This window comes from Enhydra lutris, unplaced genomic scaffold (assembly GCF_002288905.1).
Source record: "Enhydra lutris kenyoni isolate GAN:26980312 unplaced genomic scaffold, ASM228890v2 scaffoldscaffold50, whole genome shotgun sequence".
NCBI classification, from domain to species: Eukaryota; Metazoa; Chordata; class Mammalia; order Carnivora; family Mustelidae; genus Enhydra; species Enhydra lutris.
Genome location: NW_019154134.1, coordinates 822,326 through 835,119, shown reverse-complemented (window position 1 = coordinate 835,119; position 12,794 = coordinate 822,326). Strand labels below are relative to the sequence as shown.

General features: G+C 51.1%; 1 protein-coding gene across 1 annotated transcript; it reads left to right on the top strand.

Moving 5' to 3' along the window:
• The first annotated feature begins 2,129 nt into the window (after nt 1–2,129).
• Nucleotides 2,130–12,577, top strand: LOC111156968 (sprouty RTK signaling antagonist 4). Its single transcript, XM_022518151.1, has 2 exons — nt 2,130–2,374; nt 11,395–12,577. Exon 2 carries the CDS (start codon nt 11,442–11,444, stop codon nt 12,339–12,341), a length of 900 nt encoding a protein of 299 aa, XP_022373859.1. The 5' UTR covers nt 2,130–2,374; nt 11,395–11,441; the 3' UTR covers nt 12,342–12,577.
• The last annotated feature ends 217 nt before the right edge of the window (nt 12,578–12,794 follow it).

Sequence of the window (12,794 nt, the reverse complement as noted above, 5' to 3'; positions counted from 1 at the left end):
CCCATCTGTCTCTTGACTAATTCCTCTAAATTAAGGAAACAGGACAGCAAACATACACTACCACCACCATCTTGCTTTCTTTTGATAGTTTAGAAAGGATGTATTTACTGCCATTTAATTGTTCAAGCAAGTCCCAGAGTGAGCACTGGCTGCAAAAATTACTACTCCAACTTCCCTTGTTCAGTGTGCTTAAATGACTTAACAAAAAAACAAGTTTTGTGTTTGTGATGCTGAGAAGGGGTGGTAGCAAAGTAGAGAGAATTAGGTTGCAAAGATCTGGAAAAATCAGCTCTCCATTTACTAGGTCTTCCATTGAGCAGGTATAGGACTCTTGCCCTCAATTTCTTTCTACATCTGACAAACGAGAATGACACTTAATTCAAGACCAGCAAAGGTCAGTCCTAAACAACTGTCCTAGTAAAGAGTTTTTCTTTTCGCTTTAAGACTGCAGTGCTGGGTGGCAGCGGGGGGGGGGGGGGGCTCTGCCCCCAGGATCTAAGTAAGTAAATCACGCTGCAAAGGTACCTTTGAGTAGCAAGAAGACATTTTAGACTGAGACTCTGTGACCTTGAATTCTGGTCCGGATTTGCAAAATATCCCCTCATGGCCCATCCCCAGAGCCCTAGACCCAGCTCCAGCCCAAGGCCAGACCTCAGACCTGGACTGGAAGCCTTTCACTGGCTTCTCTGACAACAGCCAAGCCCAGTCCTTCAGTGGTGTAGAAAGAAAAAGACAGCTCACAACCTCGCGGTCAAGCCAGAACACCAGCAAGACAAACTTAGGGGGGATTCAGGCCCTGGCCTAGCTCTTACTCTGGCATCAAAGCCATCCACCTCACCCCACTCTCCGCCCTCCCCCCGCCCCCCACAGTCTCCTCCGTTCCTGGGCGGAGCTGGGCCTGCTGCTGTTGTGAGGGCTTCGGGCCTTCCCCAAGTCTGGCCTAATGGCGAGGGCTTTTCTTTTCAACAGCCAGGGCTGGTGCGATAGCCCCCACCCCACACAGCATCATTAACTGCAAAGAAAGGATCCTTGGCGGTTCCTATTTCCTCCGCGGCTCAAGAACCCTGTTGTTATTTAATCCTAAGGCTACTCCAGCAGCATCCTCTGCTCGGCCGGCTCCACCCATCCACCTGGCTAATTCTGGGCTGTTCCCGCTTCCCCCGAGGGTAGCTAGCTGATGGGGGTCAATGGGGATAGACTCCCACTGCACCAAAGGGGCGTGGCCTTCGCTGGACTGTGGCTCCTCCGGCCCGCGTCCCGTGAGAGTTGGGAAAAGCTAAGGGATGGAGAGGGGAGCTAGTCAGGGCAGCCTGAGGCCGGCAAAAGCACTGAGAATATTATAGTGGGATATGACGGGGGTGAGGGGTAGGACTTGGCACTGAGAGGCTTGAGCCCGGCCTCTAGCTGAGTAGCCAGCGTTGGCCTGGGGGCAGGGGGTACTGGAGATGGACGAGGCTTCGGCCCTGTCGCTGTCCACACCCAAGAAATGGTGAAGTGGGGGTGGGTGGTCTCTACTTACTCAAGCGAAGAATCAGATTCATTCAAGCAACCCCCACAAAACCCTTCCTTGCTATGGACATTTAACATTTTCTTAATTTTTGGTAAGCGCGGCTTCACGACCCCTCCCTCCAACACCCCTAGGCTATAGAAAGATAAGGCCCCCTGCAGGGGGTCTTCCCGTCTCCCACCCCGCCCCCCACCCCTGCGGTGGATCGAGATCCCTAGATCTAGGTGAGTCCTCCCCACCCAGCACTCGGCCTAGGATTCAAAGGCCACAGTGCCCCCCAACCCCCAACGACACTGACGGTTCCTGCCCAGGCCCGCAGTGGCATGAAGGTGGCCTTTACCTCCTCTCGCAGGCTGGGAGGGGGTACAGCCCGCGCAGCTGAGCCAGCTGCAGCAGTCGCCGCCGCCCTCCATTCATTGAAAAAAAAAAAAAAAAAAAAAAAAAAAAAGGCAACAACAACCTCCACCCCTTTTTGTAAAAGAACGACGGCCTCTGGAGGAGCTACAGTCAGCCCCAGCAATCAGGGGTTAAGTTCTTTTCCGGCCCCCCATTCATAAAAAAGGAGCGCGGCGCATGCGCGTGCGGGGTCTCTTGTGCCCACCCATTCATAGAATCGCGAACGGAGCGCGTGCGCACTGGAGCTCCCTTCCCTCCCATTCATAAAAAAGCCATTTTCCCAGGCAGTGGTTGCAACACCACCGCGGAGGCAGCGAGAGGAACTGACAGCGCGGAGCTGGCGCTGCGGTGCGCAAGGAGTCCTATCGGTTTCTCCCGCCGACGTCTGCGTGAACAGCGGCGTCTGACCCGCTTGGGTTCGGGGATTTACACAAGCGTGAAGCAATGCTTGTGGTTCTTCGGCTCCTCAAAGTAAGTCCCTAGCCGGTTTCGGGATCCGAAAGTGCCCCCCCTGAGTCGCAATACGACTCCCCCCTCCGGCTGGGGCAAATGGTGCGCTATTTCTAGGCGCGCCTCAGTGTTCTTCCCTCTCTCCCTGAGCCTCCTCGAGCCGCTGCGGTCTGCCGCAGCTCCCTGACGCCCTCGGCTGGGCCGGCACAGAGCCGGGGGTGTTCACAGCCTGGCACCAGAGTTTCCGACCCCGGGGCACTGCCAAGCCCGGCTTCCCCACTCTGCGACTCAGGAAGCCCCGTGCGTGTCCCGGGAGTTTGCTACTGGCCTGGTTTCTTTCCTTCTGCCACCACCCGCCTCGAGCGTTGGAATGGGAGGCTCGGGCTCGGTCAGGAGCCACCTCTTGGGTCCGGCGGGCGCTCTTATCCTGGGCGGCTTGCCCACCCCGGGCTCCGTGCCCACGGTGCCAGCTCTGCCCGGATCTCCCCAGCCCACTGCAGCGGCCTATGCTCGACGTAGGTTTTTCTCTTCCCTTCGGAACCGTGACAGACTGGGTTTTCTACCCTTCTGTCTCCTCCTCGATGGTCAGCACGTAGATGGCCCGGGACTGGACATTTCTGCTCTCTTTGGCGAGGCGGTTCTTAGCCGTCTGACCTTTGCTCTGCTGCTGCATTTTATGCTGTGGAACTGCCTTGCAGTTTCCTTTCCCTTTCCCGGCCTCTGCAGGGGCAGAGGCCCCTCGGCCTCCTCTTGCCTCCCTTCTCCGGGCACCGAGCTGTGCCGGGCCCTGGGGCCGGGACGCGCTGGGGCTGTGGTGGGGGCTGAAGGTGCGTTTACATAACGCTGGGCGTGTGGGAGCTGGAGAAAGAGGTTGCATGCGTAGTAGAGATAAGGTTCACGCTTTCCCTCCTTCTTGGTGGTACCAGGCTTGACATCACCCAGAAGAAAGATAGAGACGGTACGTTCTGAAAATTCTGAATCTCCAAGGCCACAGGGGCAGGGAAGCGGGGAAAAGGCGGGTTTGGGCAGCCAGGGCAGCTGGAGCTTGGCTTCCTCACTGGGGCCAGGGCTATGCCCAGTTCCCCCTCCATGCAGACGATCAAAAAGCATTTAGACAGTAGCTGTTCTTGTGCAAGAAGACGATTTCTCAATTCTCTTTCGGGCTGGGGGTTGTGGGCAGAGAAGGCAAGAGAGGTGAAAATGATTGCATGGCTCGATGGCTGAGTTATGGACGGAGAAGCAAACTGGGCTGGAGGGGCTGGATGGTGGTGATTAGAGGGGAGAGCTGCTGGCTGCCTCATTCACCAGCTGCTGGATGGGCATCCATATTGCCAAGGCTGGGTGAGGGCAGGAGGCTGCGTTCTGGCACACTGAGTCTCTAGGAACCCCCAGGCATGGTTAGCGCTGAAAGAAAATATGTGGGTTCAGTGGGGTGCCCAGATCCAGTGGGAAACCTCACTTTTCTGCCTCTAAATCAGTGGCGTGATTCTCTCCAGTTTGGGGAGGGGCAGGAGCAAGTGCATGCCTTTCTGGTTAGCTGACCAAGGCTCTCCAGTCTTTTTGACGAGCCTCTCGGTGATACAAAGCTGGAAGGTGAAGGCCTAGAGCATTTAGGAAATAACGGCCTTATCAATCTCTTAATAAACTCAGTCTGGCCTGTGGCCCTACCCGATATTGCACTGGTGATTTCACAATGTTTAGAGTTCTCTGGATCTTCACATGAATGGAGCATAAAACATCTGAATTGTTCAGTTTTTTATTTCCTTTAGTCTGTGGGTGTGGGGTGGACTAGGAAAGGAAAGACTGCAGTTGACCCCTTTAGCTCTCTGTTTCAAGAGAGGGTCTGGAAAGACTTAGACTTGTCCAGTGGTGAAATCTAGTTTCCTCTCTTTGCCAGCCCTTGGGAGCGACCTCACTTGCCAGCAGGCTTCAGGCAAATCCATTAATGTGAGCAGTGCACACAGTGACCAACTGAGATGCTGCATTTGGCCAGTACCTGGTGGGAGGCATTTTGATGGCATATTTCCAAAATCTCCATGATGGACAAATTTTGATCAGTTAGGGTGAGGAAGACTTTCATCTCTTAATTTTCCTTTTTTAGATTCTGAACCCAGGAGTCATTCCCCTTTTTGTGGAGTGGAAATCCTCATTCCCACGACCTTTTTTGTATTACCATCATTTTGAAATGACAACATTTCCTTAAAGCTTTGGTTAGGCTTGGTGGGAGGAGACAGAACACATAGCCTAGAATGATTCCTGGCTAAGCAGGACAGAAACTGGGGGCCGGAGATCATTTGGAGTTTATAGAAAAGGTAGAGAGATGAGGCTCTTTGGTATTCCACCCTCTGTCCAGCATATTCTTTACCCATTCCAACATCTACATCCCCATCCCCCACTCCCACTCTGGTAAACCCAGAGGTCTGGCTGACTTGAATAACAAATGAAGGCAGCCTTTCAAAGCAAAATTTGAAAGTAAGTGATTTTAAAATAAAGGGAGGATAAAACACCCATTGACACCTTCAGAAGTGGCCCTTGAGAATACTTTGGGACTTTGCATCCAATTTCTGATGCTAACCCCTTGGGTGTGACATCTTCTAGCCCCAAGTGTGGGGGTCCCCCCTCCAAGCATTTTTCTTTCCTCAGGCCATCCTCTTGGGTAGGACCCAGATTTTGTACCAGGGAGGTTTGGAAAGGAGCTCCTTTTCTTTAGTCAGAAGTTGAGTGTTCTTAGAGAGTTAAGGCATTTAATCTGGTTGTGACTCCAAAGTGCCTGTCACCTTGCTGCTATGGAGCTGGAAGTTCCCTTGTGAGGAAAACTTACAGGAGTTTTACACAAACCTGGATTTAGGGATACAGCTGAAAAATTTGGATTTGGGATGTAGATACGAAAGCGTTCTTAAGGAAAGGGAATGGCAAAAGTGGAAAGGTTCCATCTCATGGCAAACCTGGATCTCCTGGATAGAAGGGAAAGCAGTGACCCATTGGAATATATTTTTGGTCTTTCAAAAGAGCCAGAGGAAGAAGGGGATGAAGAGCAGCATACAGAAAACTGTATTACTCCTTTCAGACCAAGCTAGGGGCCAGGTCAGAGAAGGTGAATAGCTAAGAAACCTGCTAAGCTTGAGCTTTAGTCTCTCCATCTGTACAGTCAGGGAGGGACGGAGGGAAGAAACTTCCCAAGGGAGCTGTAGTAGTGGGCTGTGCTGGGCACATCCAAGGAGCTGGTTGTAAGGGAACCATTTCTTACACAGAAGGTGTGGAGTGTTGCATGAAGTTAGAGGCGGGGTATTTTTGGCTCTCAGGGGTCTGGGGCCACCCTGCAGATCCGGACAGCTGACAAGGCTGGGGATGTATCCGGGACATGTGGTTGGATTTAAGAGGCTACGCCATTCAGCTGTGATCATGATTGTTCTTTCCAAGGACAGTCAGTGGAGGAAGCAAGGGCACTGGGGAGGGAGCACAGATGTGCTGGATCTAGTGGAGAAGGGAAGAGGCCCTTCTGGGGCAGTTGGCCATTTGCAGAGAGTGGTTTCCCTTTTCCAGTAGTCTTTCTTTTTCTGTTGGGAAAAGTGGGGAGTCATCTCCTGCCCCATCCCAGGAGGAAACTAAAATCTGTTACAGGAATCTATTATTAGAATCTTTTCTTAGAAATCTCTGGTGGAGGGTAGTAAGATAAATTGTCTTGTTGTCAGTGAGAGGTGGGCCTCCCTTGGGGTCTAGGTTTCTGTTCCCCTCCAAACTTTGATATGGGCCGGGAGTTCTTCTAGCCCCATTCTTTTCTCTCCCTTGACTTCTAGTATCTCTTTAAGGGGATCTGAGCAGATAATCAATGAAACCAACATTTAAAGCCAGAGCAAGTACAGCAAGACATCCCCCCCCCCACCCCCCCACTAATCCTTGTGCTGGGACTTTGGCGTGCTCAACTGACTGGTTGTGGAAGAGGGAGAGGTTTGGGAACTGCTAGCTGGTAGTGGGACAAAAGGATGATCTTTTGTGATCTCTAACTAACGATTATGGCCAGAGGTGAGCTCCTTAGTGAGCTCCTTAATGCTGGTGCTGGAGAGGGGTGGGGGAGCCGCTGCAAGGATTCTCAGACAAATCCAGCTGCGCCAATGCTTTGTTCTCCCACAGGGGCTGTTCTCTGCATCTCAGAGATGCAGAGATGGTCTTCCTCAGTGGGGTATAGGGAAGGCTGGTCCTTGGTTTTCCTCTCCACTCCCCCCAACCCCGCCAAACACCTTTTAAAGTCTTTGTGAAGCAATAAGTCATTATTTGGTTGGAATTTAATTAACTAAACTGTGATGCTGTCACAAAGAACCAAGCGGCAGTGCTGGGTGGGATTCCCGGCAGCCTAGAGACCTTTTCTTCTGAACTGATACAAGGTTAAACAACCTTCGCTGGGAGGACCTGCCTAGACTGAATGGAGCAGTACAGAAATGGCCCATTCATTCAGAGCCTCTTGCCAGTCTGTCATGTGCTGACCTATAGTTTTGAAAGCACAGCTGTCAGTATTTCCCAACTCCTCTTCCCAGGGGAAGTCAAGGGGAAGGGGTGGGTGGGTGGCATGGACCTTTAATTCTTTTATGGACCTTGATTCTTTTCAGCCAGCCTGCCTCTGCATCCTGACACTCAGCCCATCCCACAGGTACATATGCCACAGACTGCCAAGTGGCAAAGACAGGACTGTGTGCTCTGTGCTTTGCAATATTCTGCTGATTCAGTATTCTAGGACCGGCTTCTGGCTTCCTCTTACTCAGGCCCCTCCCTCTCTTCCCCACAGACCTGGAACAGAAAGCCCCATCTGAGAATGTGTCCTAGGGATCCGTAAGTTCAGCTTTGTAGGAGAGGGGAGAGGGAATTCCTTCCCATGCCAGGGCTTCCTTTTAGACTCTGCTTTGTGATGAGATCCTACAAGTGACACTTAGAAAAAACTAAAACGAACATGCTTAGTGAAGCAGTGGTGTATGAGGTGACAGAAGGGGGATGGTAAAGAAAACTGAATTGGAAACTTGAACTCTGGGCCTTCCTGTAATGACAGATTTCACCCCCCATCCCCCAACAGCACAGTGAGAATTCCCTTCACAGGGGGCCAGTCTGATGTAACACCCCTGTCTGCCTGCTTCATTTCCCTGCTGGTTTGGTTAAGAGCCCCGTGAATGGCCTGATGAGGCTCCCTGAGGGCTGGTGGCAGACTGGGGAGACTAGTAGAGTCCATGGTTGTGAAAGTGATCAGTACTTTCCTGCCTTTACATGAATACCCAGATGTTACTGTAAGTCAGGGCTGTGGGGTTGAGGCAGCAGGCCCTGGAGCCTTTGCTGTCTAGATTCAAATGGTGCCCCAATAACTTACTAACATTACTAGCATTATGACCCTTTGTTCTTCATTTCTTCCTTGCAGAATGGGTGTTATTCTCCAAAGTGATGGTGTAAGGATTAAATAAGAAAATCACTGGCGGCTTAGCACAGAAACCTGACTCGAAGATAGGTTTCATAAATATTAGCTCCTTCCACAATTATTATTACTTAGTATGAGAAGTTGGGAGTGGAGGCAAAAGTTTCCTTTTGTCATGCTAATCCATAATAATGCCACCTAAAAACTCCATAGAGGTGCTTCTCTAACTAAGTGGAGTGCTGGCTTTGTTTCTCTGTCCACAGTCTTCCAAATTGACCATCAGTCTTCCAAAGAGCCTAAATGAGGCAAAGCCTCCTCTCTCCTCTATTTATATTATAAATCTCTTCCTTCCTTGCAGGGGAAGCAGAGAGTACATATTAAACTGCACTTAAGTTCCTCAGCATTGCTTAGGCTAGAGGCTGGGTGTGTCCCAGTGAGTAGAGATTGATCTTGTAAACCAACTGAGGGTTGGGGTTTTTGTGTTTTTTTGTTTTTTGTTTTTTTGAGGCTTCATTTAGCCTTGCTGAGGGGTTATCAAACAGGCTGCACAGGAAGTAGTGGAAGTCCATGCTAATGGGGAGGTAAGGCAATGGGGCTGGGGAAGGGTTTTGAGCACTGCAACTGTGAGCCAGCCGCTGGTTTTTGCTGAGCTAGTGGCTGGAAGGAATCTGACATCAGGGTAATGATAGGGAAGATGCATTTTGGAATATGCCTGCTGGAGCCATCTTGTATGTTGCATGTCCCAAGAGAGCTGAGTCATCATGGACCAAGCGCCCACCCCCATGTCTGGCCCCAACAGCAAGCCCAGATGTTGACAGCCAATATCCCATTGCCCACAGGTGCTGTGCCCACCCTGGCATCCTGGTGGGACTTTTCCATTAATGTGCCTTCTGATTCCAGAGCCTATTAAAATCCTTGAGCACTGCCATAAGAAAATACAGCTGTTTTTAAGAATCCCAAGAATAAAACTGGGGGAAGAAGAGTGTGTAATTTTCTTCTTTCCCCTTATTTTTCCAATGCATGGCAAGTCCCAATCCTAGTTCTAAGAGACAAAACCCCAACTACATGGGGCAAAATGGCCTTCAAATAGCCATTGGCAGTTTTGTTGGCAAGACCCTAAGCATTCATGACCCAAGCTTCTGGAATAAGGGAACCACACTGTCTTTGTCCGGGTTGGAGGTTCAGGCTGAGGCACCTCTTGGCTGGCACCTGAGAGTCTCATCCTATGCCTCCACCAACATTTTCCTCTCTTGTGCCCAGTCACATGTTTTCCTCCAGGTAAAGTCCCCATGGTGGGGACCTGGGGTTCCTAACGCTCGTCTATTGACCCTAATCCCATTTTGCAGAAGAGCAAGGCTTTGGAGCCCCTGCAAAAGAGTAAGTGGGCTAAGGTAGCATTCCCTAAAGTTCTGTCCCACTGTATCCTGGATCCTTGGAAAAACTCCTCTCTGTAGATACAGATTTGACATCACCCCCATCCACAGGATCCCTATAGGAGGCTGCCTTGGTAAATGATCATTCTTGGTGGCGGAAGTGCCAGACACTTAAGGCTAGTAACTCTGCTGCAGGGAAGTCTCCCATTTTAAGATGATGCTCTCCTTGCTTCTGGAGGGAATGTGGAGACAGGAGGCAGGTGTTGCCATTAAGCAGACTTTCTCCCACGTGAGAACAACTGCACAGAAGTCCTAGCATCTTTTAAGTAGGTAGAGCTATGGGAGCAAAGCCAATAATACATGCCCTATGCAAATGGGAAATAGCAGCTGACTGAGCACTGAGCCTTATGGAAAAGACTTGATGAGATGAGAATACAGGATGAGAACCTTGTGGATAAAGTTTCCTTTTCTCCCTTTCATGAACTTTTCATCTAAAAGCTCTTTTAGACAGGTCAGAAAACATGTGGAGAAGCCCTTCCCCCAACAATTTCACCATTTTTGATCAAATACCATTTCCAAGTTAGGGGGTATAAAATTGAGTCGCTCTGAATGCTTTTTCCACCTGCCGCCTCATTCCTCAATGTAGACATTGATAAGTATGGATGAGTCACCTGGGGCAAGGTATCATTCCCCTGTGATTGGAGTACTGGGATAGGCCAAATATGTACCCAGTCTGGAGGGGCAAGGGGTTAACTAGAAATGGAAACCTATCAATGCCACCCCCCCAACTCTTAGCATTACTCTGAGGCCACATGAACCTGACAGCAGAGATGCAGGGGCTGTTCCCCTAATGAGAAGAACATCATTAGTATCATGAAAAGGCATTCATCCAACTCTGCCCGGTAACATTAATTCAGTGGTCTGTTCCTTATCCGCATCTTGTTCTGTCTCACACCCCCACCCACTGGTGGACTCTTCCCAGAGTCTAATCTTTCTCTTGGATTCCAAATTGTGTCCCCTTGGGCAGAAGTCTTGGCCTTCTGCTGCTATTTCTTTAAATTGATCTCCAGCCGAATTCAGAATGTAAAGGTCAGCAGGCGAGGAAATGGCACTTCTAATAGAAAACAATGTGCACTTTCTAAATTTGAACCAAGTCGTTTCCGCTCTTTGATTTAAGTGACTTCCTGGGGTTCCGTGTCAGGCACTGCAGTTGAATCTCTGGCGGGATTCCAACTTAAAATTGCACTCTCTCGGTGAAATTAGAAACTGATCCAGAGTTGGCTTAGCTATTCTAGTAAATAGCATTTAGGCTGAATGTTCAGCTCAGCACTTGGAAATGGGTGATGTGAGTGCCCCTCGAGAGGATTTCCCATCCAAGTTGTCAGAAGTGCACCTAGCCAGAGGTTATTAGCCACTGGAGGTTATTGCTCTTAGAAGCGGTGGTTGTAAGTTAATGTCCTGGATGTAGAGGCATCACATACAGCCCTTCCTTCTCTTGTGACTATGTGAAATAAAGGCTTTTGTTTATCTAGCTGATACACTCACTCCATGGGAGCTCACAGGGGCTATCTGTCATGGTCACTACATCCTCAGCACAATGCCTGGCACACAGTCCTTTGGGTGTTCAGGAAATCTAAGCTGATGCTCTCTGGAATAGTGATACATTACTGGCAGGCAAGACGCTAGGTAGTGGATAGCATTTTCTCATCTAATCCTCACAACAATCCATTTTAGAGATGAAAAAACTAAGGCATAAAAAGGTAACCGAACCTTACTTACAGCAACATTGCTGGGGGGGCGGTGAGAATTCAAACTTGGATCTGATTCCAGAGCCTGTATTTACAACCACTGGGCCACCTAAACTTAAAAATAGGGCATATTTCGCAGCCGTTGCAAGAATGGGTTTGGTTGGGCTAGGTTTGAACTCCTGCTGAGTTCTGTTGATAATTTTGTGTGCCTTTGGACAGGTTATTTTGAACATTCGTTTTCTGTAACTACAGAAGGGCTAGTAGTAGTGAAGAGTCAATGACACATTATACATGGAGCTTATCAGAGTGTATGGCTCATTAAGTGCTGAGTAAGTGTTGCATCTATCACTCACTATTGTTATTATTAATCATCTTAAGCCTCAGTGCTGGAGAATCCACTGAGAATCCAGTTCCCATTTCATTTGTACTCCCGAGGACCTTAAGGGATGGGGGTGGGTGTGTTAACAGGCCAAGTACTGATGCCTGGAATCCACTCTCTCTTCCTTTTCCCCACCTCCCCCTACCCAGGGCCCCTAGAAGCTTGTTCCTCTGCACAGTCCAGGACCTCCAGCCCAATGGAGCCCCCGATCCCACAGAGCGTCCCCTTGACTCCCAGCTCAGTCATGGTCCAGCCCCTACTTGACAGCCGTATGCCCCACAACCGCCTCCAACACCCACTCACCATCCTCCCCATCGACCAAATGAAGACCAGCCATGTGGAGAATGACTACATAGACAATCCTGGCCTGGTGCCCCCTATTGGCCCTAAGCGGACCCGGGGTGGGCCCCCAGAGTTGGCCCCGACACCTGCCCGCTGTGACCAGGATGTCACCCACCACTGGATCTCCTTCAGCGGGCGCCCCAGCTCCGTGAGCAGCAGCAGCAGCACATCCTCTGACCAGCGGCTCTTAGACCACATGGCACCACCGCCCGTGGCTGATCAGGCTTCCCCGAGGGCAGTGCGCATCCAGCCCAAGGTGGTCCACTGCAAACCACTGGACCTCAAGGGCCTGGCAGTGCCCCCCGAACTGGACAAGCATTTCTTGCTATGCGAGGCCTGTGGGAAGTGTAAGTGCAAGGAGTGTGCATCCCCGCGGACACTGCCCTCCTGCTGGGTCTGCAACCAGGAATGCCTGTGCTCCGCCCAGACCCTGGTCAACTACGGCACCTGCATGTGCCTGGTGCAAGGCGTCTTCTACCACTGCACCAACGAGGACGATGAGGGCTCCTGCGCCGACCACCCCTGCTCCTGCTCCCGCTCCAACTGCTGCGCCCGCTGGTCCTTCATGGGGGCCCTCTCCCTGGTGCTGCCGTGCCTGCTCTGCTACCTGCCCGCCACCGGCTGCGTGAAGCTGGCCCAGCGCGGCTACGACCGCCTGCGCCGCCCTGGTTGCCGCTGCAAGCATACGAACAGCGTCATCTGCAAGGCAGCCATGGGGGACGCCAAGGCCAACAGACCGGACAAGCCCTTCTGACGCTTCCGGTTGAAGCCCCCGCACTGCCCCTGAAAACCTGGTTCCCTTCTGACACCTGAGAAGACCACAACAAGGCCAGAGGCTTTAGTGTCCTGAGGCTGACCTTGCTGGTCTGCCCACTCCCCACCCTCAGCTTCTGAAGATATGGAGACACCACTGCCCACCCTCTCTTTCCCGAAAGGATGAAGAAGCACTTTGGGTTGTTGTTTTTCGTTCTTTTGGTTTTTTTTTTTTTTCCAGGGTCCTGGAACTCTGGCAGACAGACAGTGGCAGGGGTGTGGTGTGGTGGGGGTTGGGGAGGGTTCCTTTTCAGAAGACGGAACACAGATGTGGACACATATCCGGAAGTTGCAGCTGCTTGAATGCCTTCCCAGTCCCTCCTTCTCCCTCTCTCCCCACTCTTCCATTCTCTGGCTGCTGGGGAGGAATCATTGAGTGACCAGGACCTCTGAA

Excerpts from the sequence above, each read along its gene's own strand:
- LOC111156968 (XM_022518151.1), top strand. The coding sequence starts at position 11,442 with ATGGAGCCCCCGATCCCACAGAGCGTCCCCTTGACTCCCAGCTCAGTC.